The sequence below is a fragment of the Artemia franciscana genome, chromosome 1 (genome assembly GCF_032884065.1).
Source record: "Artemia franciscana chromosome 1, ASM3288406v1, whole genome shotgun sequence".
Lineage (NCBI taxonomy): Eukaryota > Metazoa > Arthropoda > Branchiopoda > Anostraca > Artemiidae > Artemia > Artemia franciscana.
In genome coordinates this window covers 38,377,237-38,392,404 of record NC_088863.1, presented here as the reverse complement: position 1 = coordinate 38,392,404, position 15,168 = coordinate 38,377,237, and the positions used below count along the sequence as shown (strand labels likewise).

Here is a 15,168-nt window from a genome sequence, read left to right as displayed (position 1 = left end):
TTGCTAATCGAACATTCCCTGTGTCCCCGTCGTCATTTATATATCCCCCTGTGCCCACCGGCGTCCCCGTTGTAGTTGTGTCCCTGTGTCCCGGTCGTCATTTGTGTCCCGGTGTCCCAGTCAGTAATTTCTCTTTGAGTGTGGCGGTCGTCATTTATATTCTCTGTGTCCCGGGATATTCCCTATGTCCCTGTCGTCATTTGTGTCCCGGTGTCCCGGTCAGTATATACTTTCGTTTTTGAATTGGTATATGATGAAATAACTTTTGTGTTTTTCCCTTTTTTTCTTTTTAGTTTTTTTTTGTTTTTACCTTTTTTTTAGTTTTTTTAGTTTTTTTATTTTTTCTTTTTAGTTTTTTTGTAGTTTTTTCCTTTTTAGTTTTTTTATTTTTGTTTTTATGTTTCTTAGTTTTGTTTTTCTCCTTTATTTTTCAGTTTTTTTCCTTTTTTATTTTTTTTCCTTTTTTAGTTTTTTAGCTTTTTTTTCTTTTTAGTTTTTTTTTGTAGTGTACAATTTTTTTTAGTTTTTTTTAGTTTTAGTTTTTTTGTAGTTTTTACCTAGTCAAGGTTCGAACCTGCAACCTCTCAGACCTAGAACCTGGAACATAACGCGCTACCAACTCAGCTACTTCGGGCTTGAATACATTCGTTTTTGAATTGGTATATGATGAAATAATTCATAATTTAGACGTCATATGCGGAGAGACAGACAGACAGACATAACCCACATACAGCTTATTTTTATGTTTTTCTACTTTATTTTTCAGTTTTTTTCCTTAATTTATTTTTTTTCTTTTTTAGTTTTTTAGTTTTTTAGTTTTTTAGCTTTTTTTATTAGTTTTTAATTTTTTTTTCTTTTTAGTTTTTTTGTAGTGTTTCCCTTTTTTTTGTTTTTTTTTAGTTTTTTTAGTTTTTTCTTTTTAGTTTTTTTTTGTAGTTTTTACCTAGCCAAGGTTCGAGCCAGCAACCTCTCGGACCTAGAACCTGGAACATAACGCGCTATCAACTCAGCTACTTCGGGCTTGAATACATTCGTTTTTGAATTGGTACATGATAAATAATTCAGACGTCATATGCGGACAGACAGACAGACAGACAGACATAACACACATATAACTTATTTTTATATATATATAGATCATATATATACATATATATATATATATATATATATATATATATATATATATATATATATATATATATATATAGTATATATATATATATATATATATATATACTAGCTGTTGGGGTGGCGCTTCGCGCCACCCCAACACCTAGTTGGTGGGGGCGCTTCGCGCCCCCCCCAAGCCCCCCCGCGCGCGTAAGTCGTTACGCGCCATAATAGTTACGCGCCATTGTAGTTGTGTCCCTATGTCCCACCTGTGAATATAGATATATATATATATATATGGTTTTAACTACGTAAAACTTGCGAATATACAACATTCTTTGCTGTCCCATTGTCTTTGCATATAAATAGATTGTCAGGTTATCCCCCTGTTTCCCCCGGTGTCCCCGTTGTAGTTGTGTCCCTGTGTCCCGGTCGTCATTTATATTCCCTGTGTCCCGGGTCCCGGTCATCATTTGTATCCCGGTGTCCCGGTCTGTATATACATTCGTTTTTTAGTTTTGTTTTTCTCCTTTATTTTTTTCCTTTTTTTTTCTTTTTTAGCTTATTTAGATTTTTAGATTTTTTAGTTTTTTTTATTAGTTTTTAGTTTTTATTTCTTTTTAGTTTTTTTGTCCCGGTCGTCATTTATATCCCCCTGTTTCCCCCGGTGTCCCCGTTGTAGTTGTGTCCCTGTGTCCCGGTCGTTATTTATATTCCCTGTGTCCCGGTCGTCATTTGTATCCCGGTGTACCGGTCTGTATATACATTCGTTTTTTAGTTTTGTTTTTCTCCTTTATTTTTTTCCTTTTTTTTTCTTTTTTAGTTTATTTAGATTTTTAGATTTTTTAGTTTTTTTATTAGTTTTTAGTTTTTTTTTCTTTTTAGTTTTTTTGTAGTTTTTACCTTCTTTTTAGTTTTGTTAATTTTTTTTTTTACTTGTGTCCTGGTCGTCATTTATACTCCCTGTGTCCCGGTGCTTTGTTGATTGCTAATCGAACATTCCTTTTGTCCTGGTCGCTTTCTCTTTGAGTGTCGTCATTTATTTTTTTCTTTTTTAGTTCTTTTAGTTTTTACCTTTTTTAGTTTTTTTTTAGTTTTTAGTTTTTTTAGTTTTTTACCTTTTTTTAGTTTTTTTAGTTTTTTAGCTTTTTTATTTTTTTTATTAGTTTTTAGTTTTTTTGTAGTTTTTGCCTTTTTTTTTAGTTTTTTGTCCTGGTCGCTTTCTCTTTGAGTGTCGTCATTTATTAGTTTTTTCCTTTTTTTTTTAGTTTTTTATTGGTTTTTACCTTTATTTTAGCTTATTTTTCAGTTTTTTCCTTTTTTTTAGTTTTTTTTTATTTTTTATTTTTTTTAGTTTTTTACCTTTTTTTAGTTTTTTTAGTTTTTTTAGTTTTTTAGCTTTTTTACTTTTTTTATTAGTTTTTAGTTTTTTTTTGTAGTTTTTGCCTTTTTTTAGTTTTTTCAGTTTTTTTTTTAGTTTTTTATTGGTTTTTACCTTTATAGTTTTTTTAGTTTTTTAGCTTTTTTATTTTTTTTATTAGTTTTTAGTTTTTTTTGTAGTTTTTGCCTTTTTTTAGTTTTTTCAGTTTTGACGTCACCTAATCCAGTTTTTTCAGGTGACGTCACCTGACACATCCATCCACACATCCATCCACACATCCACAGACAGACAACTTATTTTTATATATATAGATATATATATATATATATATCTATATATATAAAAATAAGTTGTCTGTGGATGGATGGATGGATGGATGTGTCAGGTGACGTCACCTGAAAAAACTGGATCAGGTGACGTCAAAACTGAAAAAACTAAAAAAAAGCAAAAACTACAAAAAAAACTAAAAACTAATAAAAAAAATAAAAAAGCTAAAAAACTAAAAAAACTATAAAGGTAAAAACCAATAAAAAACTAAAAAAAAACTGAAAAAACTAAAAAAGGCAAAAACTACAAAAAAAACTAAAAACTAATAAAAAAAGTAAAAAAGCTAAAAAACTAAAAAAACTAAAAAAAGGTAAAAAACTAAAAAAAATAAAAAATAAAAAAAACTAAAAAAAAGGAAAAAACTGAAAAATAAGCTAAAATAAAGGTAAAAACCAATAAAAAACTAAAAAAAAAAGGAAAAAACTAATAAATGACGACACTCAAAGAGAAAAAAAGGCAAAAACTACAAAAAAAACTAAAAACTAATAAAAAAAATAAAAAAGCTAAAAAACTAAAAAAACTAAAAAAAGGCAAAAACTACAAAAAAAAACTAAAAACTAATAAAAAAGCTAAAAAACTAAAAAAACTAAAAAAAAGGCAAAAACTACAAAAAAACTAAAAACTAATAAAAAAAATAAAAAAGCTAAAAAACTAAAAAAAACTAAAAAAACTAAAAAAAGGTAAAAAACTAAAAAAACTAAAAACAAAAAAAAAATAAAAAAGGTAAAAACTAAAAGAACTAAAAAAGAAAAAAATAAATGACGACACTCAAAGAGAAAGCGACCAGGACAAAAGGAATGTTCGATTAGCAATCAACAAAGCACCGGGACACAGGGAGTATAAATGACGACCCGGGGGAAACAGGGGGATATAAATGACGACCGGGACAAAAAAACTAAAAAGAAAAAAAAACTAAAAACTAATAAAAAAACTAAAAAATCTAAAAATCTAAATAAGCTAAAAAAGAAAAAAAAAGGAAAAAAATACAAATGACGACCGGGACACAGGGAATATAAATGACGACCGGGACACAGGGACACAACTACAACGGGGACACCGGGGGAAACAGGGGGATATAAATGACGACCGGGACAAAAAAAACTAAAAAGAAAAAAAAACTAAAAACTAATAAAAAAACTAAAAAATCTAAAAATCTAAATAAGCTAAAAAAGAAAAAAAAAGGAAAAAAATAAAGGAGAAAAACAAAACTAAAAAACGAATGTATATACAGACCGGGACACCGGGATACAAATGACGACCGGGACCCGGGACACAGGGAATATAAATGACGACCGGGACACAGGGACACAACTACAACGGGGACACCGGGGGAAACAGGGGGATGTAAATGACGACCGGGACACCGGGACAGGGAATGGTCGATTAGCAATCACCATCAACAAAGCTCAAGGGCAATCATTAGAATCATGAGGTATAGATCTGAATACAGATTGTTTTCCCATGGACCATTATATGTTGCATGTTCAAGAGTCGGTAAACCTGACAATCTATTTATATGCAAAGACAATGGGACAGCAAAGAATGTTGTATATTCGCAAGTTTTACGTAGTTAAAACCATATATATATATATATCTATCTATATTCACAGGTGGGACATAGGGACACAACTACAATGGCGCGTAACTATTATGGCGCGTAACGACTTACGCGCGCGGGGGGGCTTGGGGGGGGCGCGAAGCGCCCCCACCAACTAGGTGTTGGGGTGGCGCGAAGCGCCACCCCAACAGCTAGTATATATATATATATATATATATACATAGTATATATATATATATATATATATATATATATATATATATATATATATATAAGTTTTTATGTGTTATGTCTGTTACACTTTGTCTGTTACGCAAGATTATATCTTCTATATATATATATATATATATAAATAAGTTGTATGTATTTTTGTGTTGAGGGTTTAAATGTAAAAACTGGGAATTGCATGAATATTTCGAAATATTTTGACAATAGATTAATGTAATTTGAAAACCTTAAAAGAGATACTTAAAATTTGAAGTTTATTATAAATTTTTGAGCTTTAGCAAGCTTGGAACGTGGAGATTTCTCCAACAGTCAATGTTATAGAATGTTAACAAAAACCAAAACCAGGCTTGCGGTTCAAAGAGAAAGGGGCAGATTAGGAATGTGCAATTTACGTCAACGAAGGCGTGTCGAGGAACTACCAGAGCAACGCGAAACCAGACTTGCTGCTGAAAGAGAAAGTAAGAAAAGAAGGCGTGTCGAGGAATCACAAGAGCAACGTGAAAATAGGCTTGCGGCTTCAAGAGATAATGCTAGATTCGGAATGTGCAATTTACGTCAACGAAGGCGTGTCGAGGAACTACCAGAGCAACGCGAAACCAGACTTGCTGCTAAAAGAGAAAGTAAGAAAAGAAGGCGTGTCGAGGAATCACAAGAGCAACGTGAAAATAGGCTTGCGGCTTCAAGAGATAATGCTAAAAGAAAGCGTGCCGAGGAATCACAAGAGCAAAGTGAAAATTATCGCATGGCATTCAGGTACAGCCCAGTCGATGATTATAGTAGATGTGTTCAAATCGAGACCATGTCTAAAATTTATCCTTACTGCAAGGCCTTGAAATTTAATGGTGAAACAATGGGAATAAGCAATGCATTATTATTCCTATAGACTAATGATTCGGCAGGATGAAGACAATTATATTTTAAAATGCCGTCAATTGTTTCACCAATACGTCGTTGATATGTATGCAAAAATTGAATCAGAACGTTTGCTATATATCCGTCTGAATCAGACCAAGCTCCGCTCTGAACAATACATTCATTTGCGAGATGCAGTTGTAAATGACGGTAATACCACAAACGTTGGAAGATTAACGATTTTACCTTCGTCATATGCTGGCAGTCCCCGTCATATGCATGAATATGCTCAAGATGCTATTGCGTATGTTCGTCTCTATGGTCGTCCTGATTTATTTATTACATTTACATGTAATCAATCTTGGGACGAGATACAGCAGCTTCTACTTCAAGGACAATCGGCGGTTCATAGACATGACATTACGGCCCGTGTTTTCCGGCAAAAGTTGAAATCACTGATAAACTACATAGTAAAACTTGAAGTGTTTGGGTCAGTGCGAAAATGGATGTACTCAGTAGAATGGCAAAAACGAGGTTTACCACACACACATATACTAATCTGGCTACATAATAAACTTACTTCTAACGAAATTGATGATGTGATTTCCGCTGAAATACCTGATGAAAATGTCGATAAGGGGTTATATGATATTGTTGTAAAAAATATGATACATGGACCTTGCGGTGCACTGAACGAATATTCACCTTGCATGGCCAAAGGAAGGTGCACAAAGCAATATCCTCGACTTTTAGTATCCAACACAATTACTGGCAATGATGGTTACCCACAATATAGAAGAAAATCTACTGAAGATGGCGGTAAAACAGCAATAATAAAGAAGCGTAACGGTACTACCATCGAAAAAGATAACCAGTGGGTTGTTCCATATTCCCCATTATTATCAAAAACATTTAATGCACACATAAACGTTGAATACTGTAACTCCGTAAAGGCAATCAAATACATATGTAAATACCTCAACAAAGACAGTGACATAGCAGTTTTTGGCTTGCAGTCTGAAATTAAAGATATCGACGAAATCGCACAATATCAGGCTGGAAGATACATAAGCAGTAATTAAGCTGTTTGGCGAATTCTTTCATTTCCGATTGATGAACGTAGTCCAGCTGTTGTTCACTTAGCGGTAAATTTACAGAATGGTCAACGTGTTTATTTTTTGGAATCCAACGTGCAACAAAGAGCCCTGAATCCACCGGATACAAAGTTAACTGCTTTCTTTTCGCTATGCAAAAATGATTCTTTTGCAAAAAAACTGCGGTATACTGAAGTGCCTTCGTATTACACGTGGAATACTAAAAATAAAGTATTTGAACGTCGAAAACAGGGTAAGTCAGTCGACGGCCAACCTAAAATCTTCAAAGATACCACGATAGGAAGACTCTACACCGTTCACCCCAATCAACATGAATGCTTCTTTCTACACCTGCTTTTGGTGAATGTACCCGGTCCGACGTCCTTTGAGTATTTGAGAACTGTAAACGGTACTATACCTGAAACTTACCGTAGTGCATGCCAAGCTCTGAATTTATTGGAGAATGACCAACACTGGGATAACTGCATCAATGACGCGTGCGAAACGTCAACTCCAAGTCAGATTCGTGCATTGTATGGCATCATACTAACAACCTGCTCTCCATCAGCTCCTACAGAGTTATGGGAAAAATATAAATCAAAAATGTCCGAAGATATACTCCATCGAAAACGGTTAGAGACGTCAGATATGACTTTTGATTTTACATCAGAAATTTATAACTACACTTTAGTTATTATAGAAGATTCGTGCGTATGTATGGCAAACAAACCTCTTCAGGATTTGGGAATGCCTTTACCTAATCGTACCGCTGCTGTTTCGACATGTGTAGAATTGGATCGTGAACAAAGTTACAGTACGAGTGATCTATTGCCGTATGTACAAAATAACATTTCCAAGTTAACGTCGGAACAAAAAGAAATTTATGATACGATAATGCATTGTGTCGATAACAACGTTAATGAAATTTTCTTTTTGGATGCGCCAGGAGGTACTGATAAAACTTTTGTGATAAAACTGATTCTGGCATCAATTCGATCAAAAAATGATATAGCGTTGGCAATTGCGTCGTCCGGAACAGCCGCAACGTTGCTGCCTGGTGGAAGAACTGCTCATTCCGCTTTGAAATTGCCTCTGAATTTGCATTCTACAGAAACTCCCACGTGCAATATTTCCAAATCATTTGTGATGGATAAAGTATTGCAGCAATGCAAACTTATTATTTGGGACGAGTGCACAATGGCACACAAAAAATCGCTCGAGGCTCTGGATCAATGTTTGAAAGATTTGCGAGAAAATTCAAAACCCTTTGGCAGCATATTAATATTGCTTGCGGGAGATTTTAGGCAAACATTACCTATAATACCTAGATCAACCCCTGCAGACGAGATGAATGCTTGCCTGAAAAATTCTAATTTATGGGCACACGTAAAAACATTAGAATTAACTACAAATATGCGTGTCCGATTGCAAAACGATGACTCTGGTCAAACATTTTCAGATCAATTGCTGGTAATTGGAAACGGAAAGGTCCCAGTAGACTCAATTTCAGGACGTATACAACTACCTGCTGAATTCTGTAATTTAGTAACGTCTGTAATTTAGCGACGATTTCCGAATATTCTAAACAATTATAAAAATAATAAACGGCTAAGTGAAAGAGCGATTCTTGCACCCAAAAATATAGACGTCAACGAAATCAACAATATTGTTTTGACCGAGATTCGAGACCAGGCAGTCCTTTACAAGTCAGTCGACACAGTTTTGGAACCAAATGAAGCGGTTAATTATCCATCTGAATTTTTAAATTCCGTGGATCTTTCAGGGTTTCCACCACGCGTGCTACATCTAAAAATAGGCGTACCAATAATACTGTTAAGAAATATCAACCCACCAAAGCTTTGCAAGGGCACGCAACTTGCCGTAAAAAAACAATGGAAAACGTAATAGAGGCCACAATCTTGAAAGGGCCTTTTGAGGATGAGGCTGTTCTTATTCCTCGCATTCCCATGATTCCAACGAATCTGCCTTTTCAATTTAAAAGATTGCAATTCCCAATTCGATTAGCATTTGCAATCACCATCAACAAAGCTCAAGGTCAATCATTAGAAAAATGTGGTAAAGATCTTAATACTGATTGTTTTTCCCATGGACAATTGTACGTTGCATGTTCAAGGGTCGGTAAACCTGACAATCTATTTATATGCAGCGACAATTGGACAGCGAAAAAAGGTTGTATATTCGCAAGTTTTACGCAGTTAATTTGTATTGTATCTATCTATCTATCTATCTATATAAAACCGACTTGTGTGTATGCATGTTTGTTTGTTTGTAAAAAGAGCGTTTGCATATGACGCCATTATTAGTACATAAGGCTTTGTATATGCACTGACAATGGGAAAGCCAAGAATGTATATTCGCAAGTTTTGCGTAATACAAGACACATATATAAATCTATCTATATTCATAGGTGGTACACAGGGACACAACTCTCTGTGTATCTATAAATAAAAATACATATATAAAAATATATATGTATAAAAAATACATATATATATATATATATATATATATGTATCTATATTCATATACATATATATATACATATATATTGTGATTCCTTTGCACGCTTTCTGTTCTTACTTTCTCTATCAGCCGCAAGCCTGTTTTCTTGCTGTTCTTATGATTCCTCGGCACGCTTTCTTTTCTTACTTTCTCCATCAGTCGCAAGTTTTTTGGCATAGACTCTTTGAGCAGCTTCCTCGGCTGTTGCCATTGTAGGTTCTTCAGTCATTTTTACAATTAAAAATTTGTCTTTTGAGCAGCTTCCTCGGCTGTTGCCATTGTAGGTTCTTCGGTCATTTTACAATTAAACATTTTTCCGTCCACGATCTTCTTACAATTAAAAATTTGTCTTTGCCAAAATCGAAACAATTAATTGAATATTAAACCTTAAAGCCTATAATCCCCAAAAAACAAGGTCTGATGACCCATAACTGTAGCTAGGAGTTTTGGCAATTCACCGCTATGTTGTTTTTTAGAATTCATTTTTGCTTTATTTGAACATTGTCTCCAATGATATTTTGGGTTATGAGCTCAACGCTTAGTTTATTCAATTCATTTAAAATTACAACAGATAATTTCATATTAATTTGTAGAGATAAGCATCATTTAGAGCAAATAAAGACCTGATTCAGACTAGCCATTTCATTCTCGGTATATTTTTGCGACATTTTCTTGCAATTTTAAAAGACGTGGTAGAATCATAAGCACATTTAAACAATGTTCAGGTTGATTACACAAATAGAGAATTTCTCTTTAGCCATTCTTTAATACATTTATATGGAACAGAATTTATATTTAACAATATATTTATTTATAAACGACTGACATCGCTCATTGCCATATGAACTTCCGTCAAAGCTGGTTGGCAGAGCCAGTTCCACAGGTTACTGTCCGGTATTTTTGGTTTAGCCTATCTAGATGAAGAGCCTATAAAATAAAACTTTGCAGCTTGTAGTCATTTTTCTGGTTATACAAACGAATACAAAATGACAACAAATATCTAATTATAAAAACTTGAGCCTCTTGAGCTTTATTAGTTGACTTTTTTGCTAAATTTAAAGCTAAATTAGTGTAGCGCAGGGTAATATCGACTGCATACAGAGCCCTACTTACAATCAAACACCTTTGAACACTGTGGTAAGCTGTCGTCCTGACTCTCGGACTATGACTTAATAATTTTCTCTAAGTCCGAACAAACAAGATTGTTAACTCAAGTAAAAAACATAGTTAACATATTAAAAATTATAAACACTAGTCTGTAAAAACAAGTCTATTGGACCGAAAAAAATGAAACCTTTATATGAAAACCAAGACTTAAACAGCGTTTCAAATTTCAGGAGAAGAGTAAAATTGCAATAAAAACAGTAAAACATTGAATACGTCAACGATTATTTCCTAAACATAGAAACATGAAAGGTTTCTTCTTATTTTTCGAACTTTTAAAATTTCTAACTCAACATGTATCAATAATTATAGATAAAAATGTTCTTTTAGCCCGTGGCAGTCAATCCACAGTAATATTGTGAAATTCCCAAGGTTGAGCTTACCTTTTCTTTTCTAGTGAGTTAGTCTGCAGTAATGTTACTGAGTTCTACAGCTTAGACTTCGTTGTTTATGCGGAGGTTCAGAATTTAGCTTTTTCCCACCAAGTCAGATTAAATTTGATTTGGCATTGAGCCAGGCTTATCTATTTTTATGCCCCGAGTCGTTCCATAGGGATGCTGCAAAATACTACAGCTTGAGTTTGGCTCGATATGCACTGGTTCAGTCTGCAGTAATTCTGGGAAATTCTTAAAAAGACGTAGGCCCCTTCTTCATCCTTCCCACAAAAAGGCTCAAATCTGCAAGATGCTTTAACGACAAGTAAATTAAACCAAGGGGAATTATTCAAGAATACTTATCCGGTGGATTTTCAGAGGTTTAAGTAGGCTTTAAAGTCCAGTATTATTAATATTAACGTAACAGAGTAACACAGATTGACGTAGCTTCATAATTATTTGTTAAAAATTTCTGTAATATCTCGGTGATAGACAGAAAAATCAAATTGTTCTCGCCACCTGATACGTCGATAAATATTAGGTCTTACATTTTCAGGAAAAGCGAAGTAGCCCTAGCTTGTGCATTCTATATTTTTAGAAATAACAGTATATGTTGAGATCGTTTGGCATGGGTAGAGACGAAGATACACACTTTTAACTTGAATAAAAGGTGTATTTCTACAACAGTAAATCTAGTTTGTCTTACCTGTACGAGCTTAAACCAGATTTCGACTTTTCGATTTCAGGGCGTACATGATGAGTCCTCTTTGATTTGGTGGATCTTTTCGATCGACTGGAGTCCTCAACTTTTGAATTTAATAAAAAACAATCATTACACATTACACATTCACTACTGGAAAGCTCTTTCCCGCAGTTTTCACATTGATAAAGTTCTTTTTCTGTAAAAAAAAGCGAATATCAAAGCTCAGACTATGGAAAACAGAATTTATGCCATGCAAACATTAAGCATACCAAAAACAGTCTACATATTAAATTCTAGAAGTTCTACAGAATTTAATAGAATTCAAAAGTTTGACTAAAGATCTGCGAAAACAATGAACTTGACACTTGGTCCTCAACTTACAAACACAGTAAATTCGTATTTTCTTGCAATATAACTTTAAGACATAACTTTCCAACTATAACCCTAATTTTACATTACTTATGAAATGAATCCGCTCCCTTTAAATGGGCAATTGTGAATTTATATATAAAGATGCCGGAGCCCCAGCCTTACCAGGACCAAGGCACTCGGCAAGCGGCATGTTTGTATATCTATATAAATAAAAATAAGTTGTCTGTGTGTGTGTGGGTCTGTCGGGTGACGTCATGTTTGTGTGTCGACTGACGTCATGTTTTCGACTGACGAAATTACAGACCCGGACATCGGGACACAAATGACGACCGGGACACCGGCACATTGGGAATATAAATGACGACACTCAAAGAGAAAGCGACCGGGACACAAGGAATGTTCGATTAGCAATCACCATTAACAAAGCACCGGGACACAAATGACGACCGGGAAACAGGGAGTGTAAATGAAGACCAGGACATAAGTAAAAAAAAAAACTAAAAAAACTAAAAAACGGTAAAAACTACAAAAAGACTAAAAAGAAAAAAAAACCGAAAAAGCTAAAAAACTAAAAAAACTAAAAAAGAAAAAAAAATAAAAAAGGAAAAAAATGAAAAATAAAGGAGAAAAACAAAACTAAAAAAACGAATGTATATACAGACCGGGACATCGGGATACAAATGACGACCGGGACACAGGGAATATAAATGACGACCGGGACACAGGGACACAACTACAACGGGGACGCCGGGGGGCACAGGGGGATATATAAATGACGACGGGGACACAGGAAATGTTCGATTAGCAATCACCATCAACAAAGCTCAAGGGCAATCATTAGAATCATGAGGTATAACTAAAAAAACTAAAAAGGGTAAAAAACTAAAAAAAAGACCAATTCAAAAACGAATGTATATACAGACCGGGACACCAAGACACAAATGACGACCGGGACACTGGGACACAAGGAATATAAATGACGCCCGGGACACTCAAAGAGAAATCACAGACTGGGAAACCGGGACACAAATGACGACCGGGACACAGAGAATATAAATGACGACCGGGACACAGGGACACAACTACAAAGGGGACGCCGGGGGCACAGGGGGATATATAAATGACGACGGCGACTCAGGGAATGGTCGATTAGCAATCACCATCAACAAAGCTCAAGGGCAATCATTAGAATCATGAGGTATAGATCTGAATACGGATTGTTTTCCCATGGATCATTATATGTTGCATGTTCAAGAGTCGGTAAACCTGACAATCTATTTATATGCACAGACAATGGGACAGCAAAGAATGTTGTATATTCGCAAGTTTTAAGTAGTTAAAAACACATATATATATATATATATATATATATATATATATATATATATATATATATATATATATATATATATACATATCTATCTATATTCACAGGTGGGACATAGGGACACAACTACAATGGCGCGTAACTAATATGGCGCGTAACTAATATGGCGCGTAACGACTTACGCGCGCGGGGGGGGGCTTGGGGGGGGCGCGAAGCACCCCCACCAACTAGGTGTTGGGGTGGCGCGAAGCGCCGCCTCAACAGCTAGTATTTAATACTCCAACTACGCATTAGCTTAATCATCACGTCATTCTTTGGTTTTAAGTCCTGAGTTGCCAAATCAGCAATTTCGATTGAACTGAGAAATTCTTCAATTCTTTCCTCCCGTTAATACTTCACCGAGTCATACATTTTATAGGATTTGTAATCTGGATTTGTACACTATGAATAAATAAAAAAAAAATTCAACTGGAAGTAAGGAGCAACATTAAAACTTAAAACGACCAGAAACTAAGACCTATGTGAAGGGGTTCACCCCCACCGTCAATACCTCGCTCTTTACGCTAATGTCGGAATTTTGTTCCAATTCTGTAAGAATGACCCCTGAATCCCAAAGGCCCTTTAATAGAATAAATAGCTCTTTCGAAAGTACCTAAAAAAAAACTTTAGCGTAAAGAGCGAGGCAGTGACGAGGGGGCGATCCCCCTCATATATGTAATAAGTTCTGTTCGTATTAAGTTTTAATTTATGTTCTTTCTGATCAGTTTTTAATAATGCTGGGATATCTGGCACCTCCTTCATGGAAAATTCCCTTCTCCCATGAAACATTCCTCCATGGAAAGATCCTCCCTGAAAACGTGAATATACTTCCAATAACCTATATAACCTCATTACCACTGTTACATATGATCAATCTTTTCGTTACCCAACGTCACCTTTTCATCTTCACTTATTCCTAGCCTTAGTGACTTAAGTCTTCTTGAAATTAATTTTCAAATCCATTCTAGCACTCTGAACCTGAAAAACCTCTAAAAGTTCATTCACTTTCCTCACACTTTCATCTAGGATGCTTAAATGATCGGCATAATCTAGTAGTAAAGTAATTCATTAAATCAATTAAATTTACCCCCTTTTCAATCAAGTTTACACCATTTTAAATGAAAATCTGTAACATTTTAACATTTTCCCTCATAACTTTTGACATCAAAGAAGGTCTTGTGCAGTATGAATTTGATACATATTTTACTTATATTCAACATTTTACATTATATACTATTATATTTTACATACTACTTGATATAATCTAATATTTAAATGGTTGTTTGATATATTGTGTTAATATCATATTATAAATAATTTTTATTATCTTTACTTTTTCTTTCAATAACCTTTTAAAATCATACCTTTATATTTTTTATATTTATATATTTTTATATATTTATATATCTATATTTTATATATCTATATTTTTTATATTTTTTTTTCAAAATCAGCTGCTGTAGAATCAAATCATTTTGGTGCAAAGATATCAACCACTTCACCTTTAAAACTAATAGTAATAAATTAATAGTAAGAACAAATCAATAGTAATAGTAATTTGTTTGTAGATATTTTTAATTTTCATTTCGCTTAAAATTTCGTCCATTTAGTAGGCGAGGATTTTAATAAACAATTTTTCTGAAACAGAAATAATTTTTATTTCTTTAATAGCCTTTGGATCTATCCCCAGAAATCTTTCACTGGTGAAAGATATGTGAGATGAAAGCCAAACACGCCTCAGAACAAGGTTCAGACACTTATTTAATAGAACTCTATCACAGAAGCCTGTTTCACAAATACTCATCTGAAAAGGATTTTCAGATATTGAAATCCAACCTTTGAGTAATGACACGTCATTTGGTTAGCTGGTGTGCATAGCCTCAACATTCTAGGAAAACATAGTTTGTATTCGTAAAGTTTTGGAGAATATACTGCGGAGAGTAAAAATGCAGGTATTGGCAGCCCACCGATCGAATATTATAAGTAAAAACGCATTTTCAACACCCGTGTGTTGCTTGGAAATGTACTGTAACCGAAAGTAGAACTAAGCCACAGTGACCTCTAAGATTAATTATAACAACAAAGATTATAATCAACGAGGTTAAGTGATTAA

General features: G+C 34.1%; 1 protein-coding gene and 1 long non-coding RNA gene across 6 annotated transcripts in view; one reads left to right on the top strand and one right to left on the bottom strand.

Moving 5' to 3' along the window:
• LOC136029254 (zinc finger protein 567-like) overlaps positions 1-15,168 on the bottom strand; it is a 69,136-nt gene that overhangs the window by 5,718 nt on the left and 48,250 nt on the right. For 4 of the 5 annotated variants that reach the window (XM_065707508.1, XM_065707501.1, XM_065707493.1 and 1 more), the window contains exon 6: positions 11,321-11,513. In XM_065707508.1, the coding sequence (XP_065563580.1) occupies positions 11,321-11,513 (193 nt within the window). Of the gene's footprint in view, positions 1-9,107; positions 10,004-11,320; positions 11,514-15,168 lie in introns of those variants that run through there. The other variant, XM_065707517.1, reaches the window with a different exon arrangement.
• Positions 2,673-3,580, top strand: LOC136029250 (uncharacterized). The gene is made up of 2 exons (XR_010618002.1): positions 2,673-2,729; positions 2,908-3,580. It is a non-coding gene; the product is annotated as an uncharacterized LOC136029250 (long non-coding RNA).